This window comes from Lepidochelys kempii, chromosome 11 (genome assembly GCF_965140265.1).
Source record: "Lepidochelys kempii isolate rLepKem1 chromosome 11, rLepKem1.hap2, whole genome shotgun sequence".
Lineage (NCBI taxonomy): Eukaryota > Metazoa > Chordata > Testudines > Cheloniidae > Lepidochelys > Lepidochelys kempii.
The window spans coordinates 46,805,770-46,825,960 of NC_133266.1; the positions used below are offsets into that span (position 1 = coordinate 46,805,770).

The 20,191-nt window shown below is 40.4% G+C and overlaps 1 protein-coding gene across 8 annotated transcripts in view; it reads right to left on the bottom strand.

Moving 5' to 3' along the window:
* The window catches only part of CERKL (CERK like autophagy regulator), a 97,553-nt gene that overhangs the window by 51,760 nt on the left and 25,602 nt on the right, over positions 1 to 20,191 (bottom strand). For 6 of the 8 annotated variants that reach the window (XM_073306061.1, XM_073306062.1, XM_073306068.1 and 3 more), the window contains exon 2: positions 1,406 to 1,645. In XM_073306061.1, coding sequence (XP_073162162.1) covers positions 1,406 to 1,645 — 240 coding nt within the window. Of the gene's footprint in view, positions 1 to 1,405; positions 1,646 to 15,542; positions 15,620 to 20,191 lie in introns of those variants that run through there. The other 2 variants (XM_073306067.1, XM_073306063.1) reach the window with 2 other exon arrangements.

Consider the following 20,191-nt stretch of genomic DNA (forward strand, 5'->3'; position numbering starts at 1 on the left):
GACTGAACACCTTGTGGGAGAATTGTATGTCTCCTACTCTGTTTTACCCACATTCTAACATATATTTTGTGTTATAGCTGTCACAGATGATTGACCCAGCACATGTTGTTCGTTTTAAGAACACTTTCACTGCAGATATGACAAAAAACAAAGAAGGTACCAACATGAGATTTCTAAAAATAGCTACAGTACTCGACCAATGGTTTAAGAATCTGAAGTGCTTTCCAAAATCTTAAAGGGACAAGGTGTGGAGCATTCTTTCAGAAGTCTTAAAAGAGCAAAACTCCCATGCGGAAACTACAGAATCCAAACCACCAAAAAAGATAATCAACCTTTTGCTGGTGGCATCTGACTCAGATAATTAAAATGTGCCGGTTCACATGTGTCGGTTCACATGTGTCGGTTCACATGTGTCGGTTCACACTGCTTTGGATTGTTATCAAGTAGAAACTGTCAACAGCATGGACGCATGTCCTCTGGAATGGCAGTTGAAGCATGAAGGGACATATGAATCTTTAGTGTATCTGGCACAAATATCCTGCGACTGGCTACAACAATGCCATGCGGACAACTGTTCTCACTTTCAGGTGACATTGTAAACAAGAAGCAGGCAGCATGGTTTCCCGCAAATGTAAACCAACTTATTTGTCCGAGCGATTGGCTGAAAAAGAAGTAGGACTGACTTGTAGGCTCTAAAGTTTTACATTGTTTTATTTTTGGTACATAATTCTACATTTGTAAGTTCAACTATCATGATACAAGTACTTTAGTGCTATCTCTTTATTAGGTGAATTGAAAAATACTTTTTATTTTTTTTTTAACAGAGCAAATATTTGTAGTCAAGAATAAATGTAAAGTAAGCACTGTACACTTTGTATTCTCTATTGTAACTGAAATTAATGTATTTGAAAATGTAGAAAACATCCAAAAATATTTAAAGAAATGGTATTTTATTATTGTTAAATAGCATGATTAATCGTGTGATTAATTGCAATTAATTCTTTTTAAACACCTGACAGCCCTATTCTTTATTAATTCATCAAATTGCTCTCATACTTTACCATAAACTGCTGTAGAAATATTATGACTAAAGCACATTTCCACAATTAATCTGTTTACTTTTTAAATGTAGATATTTTACTATTATTCTTCCTCTTAAATTTTACATTAAATTGCAATAAGCAAGTTTATAAATTTCCTTACTGAGCAAAAGGTTTCAACAACTGTAATCTTTGTGTCCTTTATACTGAAATATTTACCTTTTACTTTCCAAACAATAAGCTGTTCTAAGACTACAGTAACCCACATTCAACATTACATACAGAATACATACATATTACAAAACTAGTCCCGTAATAAAACTGTGATGAAGTTAGAAATGAGTTATCTTTGAAAAAGTGCTTACCATTCAAAATTTCCTTCAAACATCTAAACCAGGAATGGCAGTGGTCTTCACTTAAATTATTAAAACTGATGGCAGAGTCCTTTAGTTTATTTTCTTTTTTCAGGCATACAAAAACTGTGATACCTAACAACATACCGCCTTTCTTCTGTCCTGCAAAACGACGACGTTTCAATTTTACAGAAAATATATCTTTCATTTCAACAGATTCCTCTTTACAGGGTACGTTCATATTGGAATGACCTGTTAAAAGAAAGAAAACTATATTAACAGTATGAATTAACCCATATCTCACACTGATAGAAACCTTATATTTTATATATGCTATGTTTTATATTTTAATTGTTTGGTCGACATCTTAAAATGTTGACTTCTTGTGCATCAGTTTCATAAATCACTGGTTGTGTTCTTTTCCCAATATTCTAGAATTCAAGTTTAATATCCTGTTGTAAGAAATTAGCATTGTTTTATAGGTCTTGAGCCTCCTTTTTTACATTTAGAAATTAGAGAAAGTTGTATATACAAAAATTGTAAATCCCTCCATTCTGTAAATCTCTCTATCCCTTAATTCAATCTCATAAAACAAGCTCTCTGTGTCCATTAAATCACTGCATGGTCTTAGTAGCAGCCATCAGTATGCCAGCTTTATTTTCTCATTTGGTATAACTGCATGATCTTCAGAAATGAGAACGGTACTAGATGAGAATACTAGAAAATATTAGATCAGAGAAAGCAAACATCCCCCCACCACACACACACACACAGAAACACACCAAATAAACTAAACTAGAACTGGGTCACTGGTATTATTAACTTCTATTTAAATTTTCAGTTAAGTTTGGCTTGGAACAAAACAGCCTCAAATTCTAGTGGCAATTCAAACCCACAGTCCCTGGAGACTGGCAATGGATTGGGAGCACTATATCAAGGTTACAAAGAAGTTTCTTATGTATCTTTGGATGCCAGACCAGTCTCTGGGATGCATGTTTATGAAAACTGATCTTGAGGATGCCACCTTGAAATACCTCTTTGAGAAGTACCATTGACCCATTTAAAGCATATGCAGGCCTATCCCCTCCTGCTCTCATATCAGAAAGTAGAGAGAGTAGATTCCTCAAAACCAAACTGAGTTTGGGTTGCAATGACATGCGAGAGATTATCCTATACCCTAGGGAAAGAGTTTCTGTATCCTCTGTTTAATCACAACTCCAATGTTCCCCCCTTCCTGGGGGGTTGGGCGGGGGAGAGGGAAAGCCCTTACTTCAGAAAGCTCTTTAAATCCCCAAGAAATACTTTGTGCCTTCCTCTTTAGCAAACCCCATAAAAGATTCTGTTGAATGAATAGTTAGTTGCCACTAGCAATCTTGAAGCACAGGGGGAGAAATTGCAAAAGGAATTTTTTTTCTGGAGGTGGTTTCAAATCTTACTTTCCTAGGATTGCAGAAGAAAAAACTTTTTTTTTATATAACCCTTAAGGTTTGAGCAAGGACTTCAGAAGAGATACCCCACTTTGAAAAGGAAAGTAACTTGTCTCAATTGTTCTCACAGTTTAATGGGATGGCACCAGAAAGTTCATCAATCCACTGAATTGCAAGCCTTATTTTTAGAAGATAATCTAAAAACAATTTGGGAAGAATTTATGTTATGAGGAAACATTTGTCTCAGATTCTCTGACTCTGCTTGGCTCTGGATCACCTAATGGAATGGTGAACATTAGCAATACATCTAAGTTCATCTCTGGCTGACTACAAGGACTGTATTGATAAAGAAAACCACAAGGAGGAATAATCAAGTATCTGTTTCACAACGGAGACAACCTTTCTATCCAAACAAGCTAGAGTTAGTCCTACAGTTAATGCCAGAAGGGACCATCATATCATCTAATCTGATTGCCTACATATCACAGGCCATTAATTTTCACCTAGTTATCATATTGAGCCCAATAACTTATGTCTGACTGATGCATAGCTTGTTTGGCTGAAGCATATTTTCCAGTCTTGATTTGAAGACATCAATAGATGGCGAATCCACTCCTTCCCTTGGTCATTTGATCCAGTAGTTAATCAACCTCACTGTTAAACATTTGTACCTAATTTCTAATTTAAGTTTGTCTGGCTTCAGCTTCGAGCCACTGATTGTGGTTATGCCTTTCTTCATTGCATTACAAAGCCCTTTAGAACCCAGTATTTTCACCCCATGAAGGAACTTTTACACTGTAATCTCGTCTCTTCTCAATCTTTTCAATAAGCTAAACAGATAGAACTCTTCAAGTCTCACTGCAAGGCATTTTCTTCAGCCTTCGAATAATTTTTGTAGCTCTTTTCTGCACCTCTCCAATTTATCAACATCCTTTTCAAAATGTGAATACCAGAACGGTACATAATATTCCAACACTGATCTCACCAAGACCATATTCAGAGATAAGTCACCTCCCTACTTCTACTAACCTGTTTATATATCCAAGGATCACATTAGCCCTTTTGCTACAACACTGCACTGAGAGCTCACGTTCAGTTGTTTTTCAACTATCCTAGAGTACATCTTATAGAAAAAACATCTCACATCGATTTTAAAATTGTCAGTGACAGAGAATCCAGCATGACCCTTGATAAATTGTTCTGTTGGCTAATTACTCTCACTGTTAAAAATTTACACCTTATTTCCAGTCTGAATTTGTCTACCAGAGGTATGCAAGTTAAGGTAGGTCACCAGAAGGTGACAAGCATGCTTCTCATGAATGGAAGATCACAGCCAAGCCTGGCTGTAATATGTTGGAGGATTTGGGGTTAACTTTGCCCTATAAGACATAACAGTAACTAGTTAAGAAAGTCCAGGTTCTAGAATATGTATGTTTTTATTTTATATGTAACCATGTTTCCAATACTTCTACTTGCTATCGTTTCAATTTTTCCTCTTCATTAAATAAACTTTTGCTTGTTTTCATTATAAACATTATGATGGGTTTTCCCAGGGTGCAACCTGGAACTGGGGTACCACTGAGCCCTCTGGATTACCAACCAGGGCTCCCTCTTACACTATGCTGTTGTGACAAGTTGCAAACCTCTAGTAGGTACTGCATGCATACAGACATCCACAGGCAGGGACACACCCAGCTGAGTTACATGAATGCTTCTCCCAGCCATTCATGAACTAATAATAGTGAGGCTCCAGCCAATTCCCCCCAGCTCTGCTCTCCAGTGCTATACCATCCTGTCCTGGTCAGAAGCCTGAGCAGTATATGTTTATAACCCAGTTCGCCCTTCCCTCAATGTGGAGAGGACATGCACCAGTTTTTGTTTCTGAGCAGATTTCCCAAGCATTTCAACCAAAACACACTGTTTTAGGTAAAACATAAAACAAGTTTATGAACTACAAAAAGATAGACTTTAAGTGATTATAAGTGGTAGGCATAAAGGATAGAAATGGTTACTAAAGAAAAAAATAAATGCACAATCTAAGTTCTATAAATTTAACAGGATTTGAATCAAGCAGTGTCTCACCCGGATAGATTGCACAGGCAGCTAATAGATCTTCAGTACCAAGGCTAGAATTCTCCTCTTGCCTGGGGACCACCTTCCCCCTTCCGGACATGTTTTCAGGTCTTTAATGGGGGGGGGGAAGTGAGGCCAAAACATGCAGCCACTGTTCTCTCTTTTACATCCTTAGTCCCTGTGCCTAGAAGTCACTTGTCTCGACATGTCCTGACAGGCTTCCCTGATTCTCTCGGTTAAGTAGGCCCCCTGGTGTGGTCTTGTGCAATGGGGTCAAGCAGTTCCCATTGTGTGGTGCTTGCACAACTGTCCTGGAATTATAAATCCCTTGATTACAACTCCCCTGCTTGTTAATGGCCATTGAGTACATTCGGTCATACCCTCCTGTGAGTGGTTTGCTTTCTTTGAATGCCATTAGCAAACTTACAACATACTTCAGTAACAACCATACGGCAAAATTTCAACTTGATACACACTAACGCTATACACATTTGGACAGAACAATAGGTTTCAGCAGATCATGGCTTTTCATATATCTTACATGGCATGCTTTGTATGAAACATATCAATTATATGACAGTGGTGAATATGGGTTTCCAGGGTTGCTTACGGGTAGAGTGCCACAAACATATCTAAGTGTTGTATGATGATCTGAGGTGTAACTGACAAACTGGTATGCACTGTTCCTTTGGGAGCAGGGAATTTGTGAATTATCTAAGTGTCCAGTGGACCAGGTTTGGACACTTTGAAGATTCGGGAGTTGGAGCGTGCCTATTGCTAATCTGCAGAAAGACCAGAGCCTGAGTAGGCTGAGAGGGGAATGCTTGTGTTGTCCATGGCTGATGGAAGTGACCCACAGCAGGCACAGAAAAGGCGGCTTCTCTCTAATGACAGGTGGTAGCAAGGTGCCTCACAACCCTGGATACTCGCACGAAGCAGCACAGTGGCATAGTTGGCAGGCTCTCCACTTGCTGGTTAACTAAGGGTCATACTCTAGAGATAATACAGACCCAGATGCAAAAGTGAGAAGATAGAAAATAACTGTTTCCAATTTGTTTATTTTGGGTAAGGGAAATAAAAACAAAAGAAAATCAGGAGACATATGCTAAACATATTAGAAAGCAGCTGGGAAAACTGTGCACAGAACGTGGCTTGAATGCTACAGAGAAAGATGTGGAAGGAATGAAATCTCTACTCATGGAATGTGATAAGTTCCAAGGAGATCTGACTGATCCAGCAAAAGAGCCCGAGACTGAGGGAGGCGTAGGTTTAGAAAACCAGCCTGACACAGCGTCCAGCAAGGCAGCCCTGGACCTTGACTTGACCAAGATAGAGGTCCAAAAGCTGGAAATAGCAGAGAAGACCAGAAAACTGGAAATAGTAGAGAGAGTCTTATAAAGAAGGGAAGAAAAGAACAGCACGAGGAGGCCAACCAGAGAACACTAGAGTTGGAAGACCAAAAGCATGAAGGTCAAGAGAAGAAGCTAGAAGCAGAAAAGCAACAGCCCAAGAAAGGGAAGTGGAAAGGGAATATAACCTTAAAAGGATGGAAATGCAAGAGGAATATGTTCCTGGGTTCCCAGAGGTAAACTGTGAGGAGGAAGAGACAGCTGAGAGAAGAGAGGAACCCTCTGAACCCTTGTCAGAAGAAAGTAGCCATGTGTCTCCAGAAGAGGGGATTGAGCACTCACACACACACAAACCCCAACACACCTTACATGACTATGCAGGAGTGTGGATGAGCAGGAGATTAATGTTATCTCATAAGTTTCCAAGCAATATACTAGTACCTCATTGTGCATACTATACATAGAAAGGGCTCTGCTGAATTTTAAGAATATTGGTAGGAATAGTGGACTGATGCCTGCAAAACCACCAGATTTCAGAGGGAGTTAAAAACATTCTGAGATCAAAATCTCTCACACCCCCAAGTTCTGTATTCTGCTGGTATCGAATAGATGCACAAGAACCTTGCAAGACTTATGAATCTGATGGGGAGGTGACACTAGCAGAAAAAGGCAGGGGCAAGACCTGTCCACAGCTCTTACATCATAGAAGTTGGTGAGTGTCCTTGCCTGCTGATTACCAATATCCATGCAGATTTTATTATAGGCAGAGCAGGTACCACCGCCTATACTTACGGTTGTCCTATCCTTCCCATTATAAAGATCAGTTTGGAGTGTTTAAAACTTTGTTAAATTTAAATTAAGACTGAAATTTTCCACATTAAATGCCTGCCTCAAACTGGTTTTTGTTTGTTTGTTTTGTAGGTTCCAGTTAAAACAGTTCATACATTTCTGAGAATGAGATTAGGGGGAAATATGTTGTTTTGTCCAGGTTAAAAACAAATTCATACAACTGTTCCACTGAGAAGCTCTACTACCTCCACTCTTGGATACAGGGACTTGATATTTGCCAGGGAGTTTGCCTCTGTGTCAGCTGAGCCTGTTCTTGTTCAAAAACATGCAGATTTAGCCAAGTTTTAAGCCTTTGGGGGGAAAAAAACAGTTCACAGAGGCTCAGTAGAGATTTGTTAAAAGTTTGGCAGCTAAATTAATCTGAAGAGTCCATCTGCACTGAGAACACTCTAGCCCAGGACTGAGCAGGACTTTCCCTGCAATTGCTCCTCTACACTCCTGCACACTGCAAAATTGAGAGTAACATCACTGTTTTTCCTATGCTCCCCATGCCTACAGGGTGAAGGACACCACCTGGTCTGAATGCGGAACAGACCGTTGCTGGAGTAGACTGGGAGGATGAATGAGTTGAATAATTAGTGAGGCTACTTTCTGTGATACCCTTGTCTCATTTGTTACAGCAGTTGGAAGACACGTAGTGAATAAGGCAGAGGACTGCAGAAACAGAATTATTAATTTTATGCTTAAGGTAGCTGAATACTGCCCTGGAGAACTGGATTGTATTCCTACCTCTGCTATACCGTTCCTTTGTGATGCTAGACAAATCACTAAACCAAACTCTTCCTCATTTTCTGGGTCCCCAACTTGAGATCCTGGAGTCTGATTTGCACAAGTGCTGACCACTCACAGCTGCAATTGAAGTCAATAGGAACTATGATCTGAACATGTTACATAATGCTAAGTCCTTTGTAGTATAAGGTCCTAGCTGTCTCAAATCAGGCACCTAAAGTTAATGGATATTGTCATAAATATAAAGGGAAGGGTAAACCCCTTTGAAATCCCTCCTGGCCAGGGGAAAGCTCCTCTCACCTGTAAAGGGTTAAGAAGCTAAAGGTAACCTCGCTGGCACCTGACCAAAATGACCAATGAGGAGACAAGATACTTTCAAAAGCTGGGAGGAGGGAGAGAAACAAAGGGTCTGTGTCTGTCTGTATGCTGCTTTTGCCAGGGACAGAACAGGAATGGAGTCTTAGAACTTTTAGTAAGTAATCTAGCTAGGTATGTGTTAGATTATGATTTCTTTAAATGGCTGAGAAAAGAATTGTGCTGAATAGAATAACTATTTCTGTCTGTGTATCTTTTTTGTAACTTAAGGTTTTGCCTAGAGGGGTTCTCTATGTTTTTGAATCTAATTACCCTGTAAGATATCTACCATCCTGATTTTACAGGGGGGATTTCTTTATTTCTATTTACTTCTATCTTTTATTAAAAGTCTTCTTGTAAAAAACTGAATGCTTTTTCATTGTTCTCAGATCCAAGGGTTTGGGTCTGTGGTCACCTATGCAAATTGGTGAGGCTTTTTATCCAACATTTCCCAGGAAAGGGGGGGTGCAAGTGTTGGGAGGATTGTTCATTGTTCTTAAGATCCAAGGGTCTGGGTCTGTAGTCACCTAGGCAAATTGGTGAGGCTTTTTACCAAACCTTGTCCAGGAAGTGGGGTGCAAGGTTTTGGGAAGTATTTTGGGGGGAAGGACGCGTCCAAACAGCTCTTCCCCAGTAACCAGTATTAGTTTGGTGGTGGTAGCGGCCAGTCCAAGGACAACGGGTGGAATATTTTGTACCTTGGGGAAGTTTTGACCTAAGCTGGTAAAGATAAGCTTAGGAGGTTTTTCATGCAGGTCCCCACATCTGTACCCTAGAGTTCAGAGTGGGGGAGGAACCTTGACAGATATTTTCTGTCACACCCCGAGGTAAGTGCCCCTTCCAAAATCCTTTTCTAGTCCCCAAAGCACACACCCCTATCAACTGGCAGGACGTTGCCGCCCCTGCTCTCTGGGGTGGGACCTCACTATCCAACCACATCTCCAGGTTACATCCCTCTGGTTGCCAACTGTGATACTTAGCAAGCCCAATAGGCTTGGCACCTGCAAGTTTCCCTTTAGGAACCTCTGGATTTTCATAGAATATCAGGGTTGGAAGGGACCCCAGAAGGTCATCTAGTCCAACCCCCTGCTCGAAGCAGGACCAATTCCCAGTTAAATCATCCCAGCCAGGGCTTTGTCAAGCCTGACCTTAAAAACCTCTAAGGAAGGAGATTCTACCACCTCCCTAGGTAACGCATTCCAGTGTTTCACCACCCTCATAGTGAAAAAGTTTTTCCTAATATCCAATCTAAATCTCCCCCACTGCAACTTGAGACCATTACTCCTCGTTCTGTCATCTGCTACCATTGAGAACAGTCTAGAGCCATCCTCTTTGGAACTCCCTTTCAGGTAGTTGAAAGCAGCTATCAAATCCCCCCTCATTCTTCTCTTCTTCAGACTAAACAATCCCAGCTCCCTCAGCCTCTCCTCATAAGTCATGTGTTCTAGACCCCTAATCATTTTTGTTGCCCTTCGCTGGACTCTCTCCAATTTATCCACATCCTTCTTGTAGTGTGGGGCCCAAAACTGGACACAGTACTCCAGATGAGGCCTCACCAATGTCGAGTAGAGGGGAACGATCACGTCCCTCGATCTGCTCGTTATGCCCCTACTTATACATCCCAAAATGCCATTGGCCTTCTTGGCAACAAGGGCACACTGCTGACTCATATCCAGCTTCTCATCCACTGTCACCCCTAGGTCCTTTTCCGCAGAACTGCTGCGGATAGATATGCATTTCAGCAAGCAGTATTTATCATATGATTTTACAAGTTACAAAACTCTGAAGTTTAGCTCACTATTTTGTACCACCTTTGTTCTTGGTTCTTTCCCTGTACTTTCCCATAACTTGTTTTGAATATTACATTCTAAGGTACTGATGAGCAATGAAAATACTTGCTAACTGTACTTGGTACAAAGTAAACATGCATCTTTGCTTTGACAAGTTTCCTAATTTTCGAATGCCAAAGTTGAATTCAGCTTTGCAAAGTGTCGTAGAATGCTTGCCATGGGCGAACAGAACTGTGGGAAGTCCATAATACTTTCAGTTAACATAACTTACCAACATCCAAATACATTAATATCATCCATATATATATATCATACAGCTAATACTTATTAATATGTTATATACTGTGTCTACCACATATGTATTTGCTAACAATGTGTTTAACACCCAGTGGAATAAGAATGTGTTCATTATTTATTCTCTTTAAAGAAATAATTTCTAATGCAAATGGTTTGTTTAAATTAAACTATTCCCCTATGCTGCAAGTAACACAAATATTGCTACATTGTAATAGCACAGGGATGGCCAAACTTACTGACCCTCCGAGCCGTATGCGACAATCTTTACAAGTTCGAGAGCTGGGACATACTTGCCAGGGCTAGGGGCTTCATCCCTGTCAGAAGTGCCTGCCAGGGCTCCTGCTGAAGTTCTGAGCCCCAGCAGGCATGCCCTGTGGAACTGAAGCCCTGAGACCTCTCTTCCACTGGGCAGAAGCCAGAAGCAACACCTGGGGGGGGGGAGGCACATGAGGTCACATGCCCCACCAAATTTTTGCCAGGGTGTGCTGGCCCTGCCATAGGTGCTGACTTCCCCTCTTTCCCATGGGTGCTTGACCCCATGTCTGCCCCCAGCCCCTTCCACTCCACTCCTTCCATGAGGCCCCGCCTCTGCCCACCCTCTTCCCCAAAGTCCCCGTCCCAACTCTGCCCCCTCCCTGCCCCTATTCCAACTCCTTCCCCAAATCCCCGCCCGGGCCCCACTTCTTCCCCGCCTCCTCCCCCAAGTGCACCATGCTCCTGCTCCTCCCCCTCCCTCCTGGAGCATGCTAACACTGCCAAACAGCTGTTTGGTGGCAGCCAGGTGGGAAGCGCTGGGAGGTAGGCAGAAGAGCGGGGACGCAGTGCTCTCAGGGGAGGAGGAGGAGGTGGGGTGAGGGTGAGGGGAGCTTGGCTGCTGGTGGGTGCAGAGCACCCACTCATTTTTCTCCGTGGGTGCTCCAGCTCCGGAGCACGCATAGAGTCTGCACCTATGGGCCCTGCTCAGTCACATGGTGTCACTGGGCCCCATCCTTGCAAGGCAGCTGCTGGAGTCAGCAAGCTGGGATCTGTGGCCATGGGGAGAGGCAGCACAAAACAGGTGGGAGCTGCAGCGAGAGCCGCTGCTTTTGCTGCTGCCTCTTCCTGTGGAGCTGAAGCAGCGTCCCCTCCCTGCTGCTCCCAGCTGTTTGTCGCTGCATCTCCAGGAAGAGCTAACACCTGGGAGCTGCAGGGAGGGGCTGCTGAGGGTAAAGGGAGCGTGTCTGGGGGGCATGACTCAAGCTGTTGGTGGGCCGAACCTTTAAATTGTTGCCCCCACTCCCAGCAGGCACCAGTCATCTCTAACAGAAGCCCCTAGCCCCACCACCCCACTGCAGGGCAAACGCTCTGAGCTCTCCCCCCAGTCTGGTAGGCAGAGAATGGAGGGGCTGTGGGGGGCTCTGTAAGTTGCTGTTTGGCTACCCCGTAATAGTGCATGAGAATCTGAAATTCAGAATGCAAACAAAAGTGAAAATGAATATTTCCATTGAATAAGAAGAGTAAATTGCAAAAAGGTAAAAAAAAAAAAAAACCAAAAAATAATGAAATGCAAATTTGATTTTAAAAATCCTTAATTTTCAAAATGCAAGAAATTTATAATGTAGGTAAGAACATTTCTTTAACAGTAATATTTTAAACCTGACATTGTCAGTTTTAAATTAGTCCTATTTACCCTCCACTTACTCTAGATCAGTGTCTACCAAACTTGGGACACCACTTGTTCAGGGAAAGCCCCTGGCGGGCCCGGACAGTTTGTTTACCTGCTGCGTCCGCAGGGTCGGCCGATCATGCCTCCCACTGGCCGAGCACAGCGAACCGCGGCCAGTGGGAGCCACAATTGGCTGAACCTGCGGATACAGCAGGTAAACAAACAGGCCGGCCCCGCCAGGGGCTTTCCCTGAACAAGTGGTGTCCCAAGTTTGGGAAACACTGCCCTAGATGTGTCAAATTCCTCGGCTGCTCATATGAACACTAACCTTCTCTTTTTCATAAAGAAAATATAGTACTCTCTAATAAGCCAAATACATGCATTTTATATGCAGATTAGAGCCCCCAAAAAGACTTTCTTGGGAGAGTCAAAATTTAAACTTCAGAAACATTGGAAAGGACATACTCTAGGCCACACTTTAAAAATCTACTTGATATATATTTAGGCTGAGATTTTCAAAGATACCTAACAGATTTGGATACCCATTTCCCACTAAAATTAATAGGAATTAAGCATACAAATCTTCTAGGTGGGTTGAATAGCCTCACATTTGCAGTTGTTTGGTAAGAAGAATGATGTTTTTCATAGAATGAAAAAATAGAGATATATAAGATACAACTATGATCATGGAACTTATAAAAACTTCATTTGCATTATCGATCAAACAAAAACATTTCAGATGTGATCTAGAAACCAAATTCACATTAAACAGACTTATAATCTTGGTTTAGACCTGCAGTTTTTCTTTCCATTTAAGAACTATTGGTTCATTAGTATCATGTTCGTTATTGCTAGCTGTTTCAGAACATTAACTGTCCTCTCACATTACTTAGAAAGATACTGGGTACCATCTGCTCTTGCAAGGGATTTAAGTATACATCTATTAGATATCATGCTATTTATTTAATTCAGCGCCCACTTCCTATTGTTGTATCTTCTGAAAAAAAAAGTCAATTTAATTACAAGGAATAAAGATAATCTCTCCAGCCAAGTTGTCATGTCACCATGATAGCAGAAAAGAGACCAGCATAAAGTAGGTTACAGTATTTAGTAGCAAAACTAACAACACTTAACATTTAGCAAAGGTCTAACAAAAATAGAATAACGTATGGAGCTTTTAAATATATATATATATATTACTATAAGCCAAGGGCTTGTCTAAATCAATCTTGGCACATCTGTCTGATGTAGAGCGTAAACAGGATTAGAGCTGGATTTAGCTGCTTGACGCTAATTGTACTCGCAGTTTCTGCACATGTCCACTTTTTCAAATACAGCATGAAAAATAAGCCAGCCTGATATATGAATTTTTAACAATGCATTTTATACACCTACTTAAACTGTACTAGATTTTCAAGCAATGGGGTTATCCTACAATTTTTTGCTATTTAGGATGATCTAATCTCCTAATACAAAATTCTGTTTGAATACACCACACACAGAGATAAAACTGTGGGGTAAGGGACTAATAAATTTGAATACAATTTAATTGTAAATAGAAACCCAAAATTTAATATTTGTTAATAAGGTTAAACTTGGTTTTTCAAAAAAACAAACTATGTTTTTAGAGCCAAAAAGATCAAAACATATACAAAAAATAAAATAATCCTGTTGAAAATTAAGAATATTTGTGACAAAGAATTTAGCAGGCTGTTGCTATGTATATTTTAACAGTAATATTAAAATAAAGCATTTACTGAACAGTTCTTAAACCATATGTGCATTATCTCCTGACATGGTATAAAAAGTGCAATGCTACATTGTTACAGAATTTCTTTCTGTAATTCAATTTACAAATATCAAGCACAAAAGAAGGGAAAATATAGAGGAAAAATAATCTTGTAGTTAAAGCATAGGATTTGGGAGTCCTGAGATGTGGGTTCTATTCCGTCCTCTGCTATAAATTCCTTGTGTGATTTTAAGCAAGTTACTTAACAACTCTCTGCCTCAGTTTCTCTATGTAAAATTGAGTTAATTTTTTCTTTACCTCACAAAGATGCTGTGGAGTTTAATTCATTAATGAATGCGAGGCACTCAGACACAGTGATGAGCTCTACAGAAATTATGAAAATAATACAATTAGAACTAGCAAAGAAAATATAGTTCTAAATTAAAATATTCATTTCTCCCCTAACATTATTTCTATGGCTTACAATATGTTGCCAAATTTTGTATATGCAGTACAATAGGTGTATATTTAAAATATAAACTGGCACATAAAGCAGCAGAATTGGGTATTAAATGAATAATTTACAACAATGCAAGTATAGTTCTGGGCCTGTTAAATGTTCTGCTTCAGAACAGATTTTAAAATATTTACCATTTTTAAAATGTGGTTTCTATTAATAATATCTGCCATCCAGGTCATTAGATATTAAATTTGTTGCACTGCACATAAAATTCCATAACAAACTTATCTTGGCAATTTCTGAATTCTCACTTTTTCCCAGCACAGAACTCACAGCCCTGGGGGAGGGGATCTAAGACATCTTTGTGCCCTCCTGATCTTGGTCTGCTTTGGCGCTCCTGACATAACGTAGGCAGCCCAACAGCCTAAGTTATGGCAGCCTCCCGTGGGCTGCTCTACAAGTTCCAGCACTGCCTGGAATCTCCACAGTGCTGTGGGTTGCAGCCCTACCAGCACATTTCTCTCCCCTCATCCCAGCCTCATTTCCAGTACACCCCCTACTGCAGGACTTACAAAGGGGTCCTCGGAAAGCAGCCTTATGTCCATCTTCCACAGTTCCTGGGAATCCTCCCATGTCTGGATCCAAGGTTTTTAGGGCCCCTTTACATCACTTCAGCCCTTTTACGCAACATGAAAGGGCCAAGCAGGAGCAAGGAATTCACTACGACTATTATTAGCACTTTACTCACGTTTATGAAAATCCTTTTTATTTTCTTTTAAGAAAATTAAATCAAATAGGACTTAAGTTGCACTATAAGTAACAATGTACAATATTCTGAGTAGACAGATGTGAAATCTTCCAAGGTAGAAAAAAAAGTCTATGTTTCCCTTTAAGCCCTTTAAAATAACTTAAATAAAAATTACGAAAGTCACAGAAAGAAAACTCTGGCATGGTAACATCCCACCACAAGAAGTCTTTTTGCTTAGTTGTTAAAACTGATTATAATTAATACATAAAAGAATATTAAATGAAAAATAAAGTAATGCTGAATAATTCAAAAAGGATACAATCTTCAATGACAGGACAATGTACATAACACATGATTTTATTGTTAGTTTGATTGTTTGGTCTAATATTCAAAACAGAAGACTGGCACTGAAGATTCTGAGCTCTTCACAGCTCTGCCACTGTTTTACTGAGTGGCATCAGGCAATTCACTTATGTCCCAATGCAAGAAAGCATCCCTAATCATGAAAGCATTTAAGAACATGTTTGAAGTTCAGTATGTGCTTATGTCCCATTGGGAGATTTAACATATTATACACATACGTATTTCCGCATCTGTTAAATAATGACATATTTACTTTAATAATCTGAGACATTAGTGAAACATCAAAACATCTTTAGACATTCATATATCAAATCAGATTAACTGCAAGTGATGTACCAGCTTTGATGTGGGATCCTGCCAGCTGTAAATCTGCCTGGAGCAGGGGCAGAGAGGCACAAGCCATCCATAACCACACTCTAGCAGAGGCTAGCATCAGTCAGCACAAACCCCAAAGTGGGTAGGACTGATCAAGTTGATGATGGATTCAGGCTGTCTGGAAGATGTGCTGATTCAGCACCTCGCTGAGGGCAACCTCCACCAGCAGCACTCAGATGCAACTCCAGACAAATTTTAAAGCATCGCTCCCCAACAGAACACCTGGGGTAGGCAATAGTGCCTTTAGCATTCTCTCACAGGAGTAAATCTCCTTCCCTTTCTCTACTCCAGCACAGCTACACCAATGGGAACAGGCAGAAAATAAATCACACCCCTATGCCTACAGGAAATTAGTCTAGCCCCATACTACTTTGTCTTACAATGCATTTCCAAGAAAGGGTGGGGAAAAGAAAAATTAAGCCTATTTTATGGTAAAACTGGATTAATCCATGTAACATACACTGCTATATATTGTTATTTTTATTCTTAATCTTAGAAATGTCTGCATTATGTATATAACACTTGAGGAGAAAAGACATGATACAAAGTATATGGGAATACTAGAAATAACCTGAGGTGGAACAATATTGCAATATATGTGCCATTTACTTGACCCTAAAACGCAAGGCAACCATTTGTCTTTCACATAAAGATAACAATTTACAAAATATGAGTATTTTATTAGTTTTGTAACATTTTTATTGTATTCTTTACTATTTTACAATGATGTTTATGCCACAAGTAATAAAAGGAAAATGCAATCTTTGGAGTTTCATTTCATTATTTTAAAATGTCTGCAGTAGCTCAATACCTTTGTCAAAGCTTTTTCAAACAAATTTGACATCAATATGATGTGACACAACTGAAGCAAACCCTAATTTCACTCACAGTAAGAAATCACAGGATTAAGTAACACAGTGCAGTCTCTTAGAAAAGTTTATTGCTTCCAGATGGATGCAAGTTTCCTTTCAGCACTGATTGTAAACTACTGTATACAGGAAACCAATTATGAAAATAGACAAAATGTTGTTATACAAAGATAAATTATTAAAATATTGATACAGAAGAGGCTTACATAATAAAGTATGTATCTTGACTAAGATAAGACAACTCCTTTAGAGTAGCTTATGCTACTATAAACTTTCAATATAAAACTACATGGAACACAAAAAATGGACATGCACAAATCTGCAAGGTATCCATAAAATGAATTCTAGCTCAAACTGTGTGCTCTTTGCCTCATGTTGTGTTGTGCCATGTGTTTCACTGCATGATGCTCAACACCATGATGTCCACCTGTGCATCAGGCTAAGCATCTATGTTTATCTTGTTCAGCAGCAGAACTGTTCAATATACTTGCAATCCATTTACGATAAAATAAATTGTGTAAATATTGCATTTTCCTTTTATAATTCCGATTACAATAGCTACATATAGAATACCGGTAAAATTTATTGACAACTCTAAACAATGGTTTAACAAACAACAAGAAAAAACATTTTTAGTCATGTTCAGATAAGGATGGAAGAAGTAAGCAGATGTTGAATGAATGAAAATTGGTGGTAATAAATACCATATGTCCCAATGGGTTACAATATAAAATATAAAAAAGTTGACCCTGTAATATACTAAGGACTTCCCACAGGAAAGCCAAACATATCTGACCATGCCCAACACGCACATGAATATATGTCAGCTGGTTAAAAACAAAATAACTAAACCAAAAAGTAGTTCTCATAACTATTGACATACATCCTTGCACATGGTAATACCTCAGTAATCAACACTACCATTCCTATTAAGCAATCTGCTTCTCTCTCTTTTGTTTATTTACAGTCTTAGTCCCTAATCCTGTAATTGCATCTACATGGGCAGACCCATGCACCTGTTCAGAATTCCACTGACATGGGGGGTGGGGGGAGAGAAGAGGAGAGAAATGGCAGAAACAGTGTCATACTGCGTGAGAAAGACAGACAAGAAAAAACTATTATCCCATGGATCAGGAATAGGCATGCTGACTGAATCCCTCAGGAAGTCAGTCATCAATTCAGGGAGTCACAAACCCATCTTGGGATGTTTCCACTCATTTACTTATCAGCCCACTGGAAGGAAGACAGGGAGACTAGCAAAGGCCATATCAAGGATAAGGTAGATGCAGTAGAGAGAGAAATCTCTCAGAACCAGCTCCTTCACCTTGGTTTTCGCTCTAAATCTTGTGATGTTGAACAAGCCTCCATCTTGTCTGGTTCGAAGATAAATGCCATCACTGCTGCCCTTAAATGCAGGAAGAAGCAGGAATGAAAAGTAGATGTTAAAGAGCACAGGGGTTAAGACACCCCCTTCTCCCCACGCCCCGTTTCACCCCATTCTTAATGCCAAAGGCATTTGATTCTATGTTTTCATACACTACACTTTGGAGGGTTCATCAGCTAGTCCACGGAGAAAAGCACTCATGCAAGTATGCAAATCAGCGTGCCCAGTATGTCTGGTATATGTAGTGAAGCCAGGCCTTCAAACACCTGATGTGAAGTCTGGCTTGCTGAGTCATGTATGTGCACTAGGCCATATGCTCTGGAAGCTGGAGGCAAGCACATGCTGTTCCTCTTGGCCTGGACTTGAGGATTTTGAAAGGGTGAGTACTGACAGAAACCTGTCCTTCAGAAAGTAAGTGAGGGGTATCGAGGCATCAAGATCTGTACCAATAAAATGTATTTGCTGGGATGGATGTCTCCACATTCAGTTTCAGCCCCAGATGAGAGAATAGTTGTAAGATCTGACCAATGCAGTTCTGAACGTGCTCCTTTGATTTTCATCAGGGCAACCAGTCATTCAGGCAAGGATACATTTAAATGCCAGAGATGGGCCATGACCACTGTAATACATTTGGTGAAGAACCTCAAGGCAGAGGATAGACCAAAACATAGCACTATGTACTGGTAGTGTGTGTTCTCATATAAACTACAGATGTTTTCTGTGGCCAGGATATATAGTTATATGATAGTAAACATCCTGCTAATAAAAGGGAAGAGAACCTATCTCTAGGGATGAAATAACAGACAAAAAGATGACCATCCTGAATTTGAGTTTCTTGATAAATCTGTTCAGTTTTCTCAAATCCAGACTGGGTCTTAACACACCTCTTTTAGGGGAATCAGAAAGTAACAAGAATAAAAGCCTTTCCCTGAGTGTTATGGAACTTCCGCTACAGCTCCGAATTCTAGAGGAGAATATACTTCCTGAAGTAATAAAATCTTGTGAGACGGGACTCTAAACAGGGAGGGGGATGGTGGTTGGGGTAAGAAAGGGAAGTAAATTGGATGACATTTGCTTCCTTCACATTGCTGAGGAACCCCTTGTCTGATGTCATCTCACTCCATGCACTGTAAAAGAGAGAGAGACAGGTGGTTTCTAAAAGGAGATCTGCCCTGACTGGTACACTGTCCTCAATGGTAACATCAAAATGATTCTCTTGTTGTAGTGGAAGTCTGGTGAGAGGACCCAGCAGCCAATGCAGCTGAAGGCTGACATATGGGAGGCTTGGATCTCTTCTTGGAAGAATCCTGGAAGTCTGGGCTGATAAAAAGAAGTGCATCTGAGGTTTGAATTGCCTCCTCTTTGTCATGAGAGTATAGATTCCCAGTGAGTGCAGAGTCACATGAGAGTTTTAACATATGCATCATATCATTGGTCTTTTCTGAGAACAATTTAGATCCTTTGTCAAGGTTCCTCCCCCACTCTGAACTCTAGGGTACAGATGTGGGGACCCGCATGAAAAACCTCCTAAGCTTATCTTTACCAGCTTAGGTCAAAACTTCCCCAAGGTACAAAATATTCCACCCGTTGTCCTTGGACTGGCCGCTACCACCACCAAACTAATACTGGTTACTGGGGAAGAGCTGTTTGGACGCGTCCTTCCCCCCAAAATACTTCCCAAAACCTTGCACCCCACTTCCTGGACAAGGTTTGGTAAAAAGCCTCACCAATTTGCCTAGGTGACTACAGACCCGGACCCTTGGATCTTAAGAACAATGAATAATCCTCCCAACACTTGCAGCCCCCCTTTCCTGGGAAATGTTGGATAAAAAGCCTCACCAATTTGCATAGGTGACCACAGACCCAAACCCTTGGATCTGAGAACAATGAAAAAGCATTCAGTTTCTTACAAGAAGACTTTTAATAAAAATAGAAGTAAATAGAAATGAAGAAATCCCCCCTGTAAAATCAGGATGGTAGATATCTTACAGGGTAATTAGATTCAAAAACATAGAGAACCCCTCTAGGCAAAACCTTAAGTTACAAAAAAGATACACAGACAGAAATAGTTATTCTATTCAGCACAATTCTTTTCTCAGCCATTTAAAGAAATCATAATCTAACACATACCTAGCTAGATTACTTACTAAAAGTTCTAAGACTCCATTCCTGGTCTATCCCCGACAAAGAAGACTACAGACACACAGACCCTTTGTTTCTCTCCCTCCTCCCAGCTTTTGAAAGTATCTTGTCTCCTCATTGGTCATTTTGGTCAGGTGCCAGCGAGGTTACCTTTAGCTTCTTAACCCTTTACAGGTGAGAGGAGCTTTCCCCTGGCCAGCAGGGATTTCAAAGGG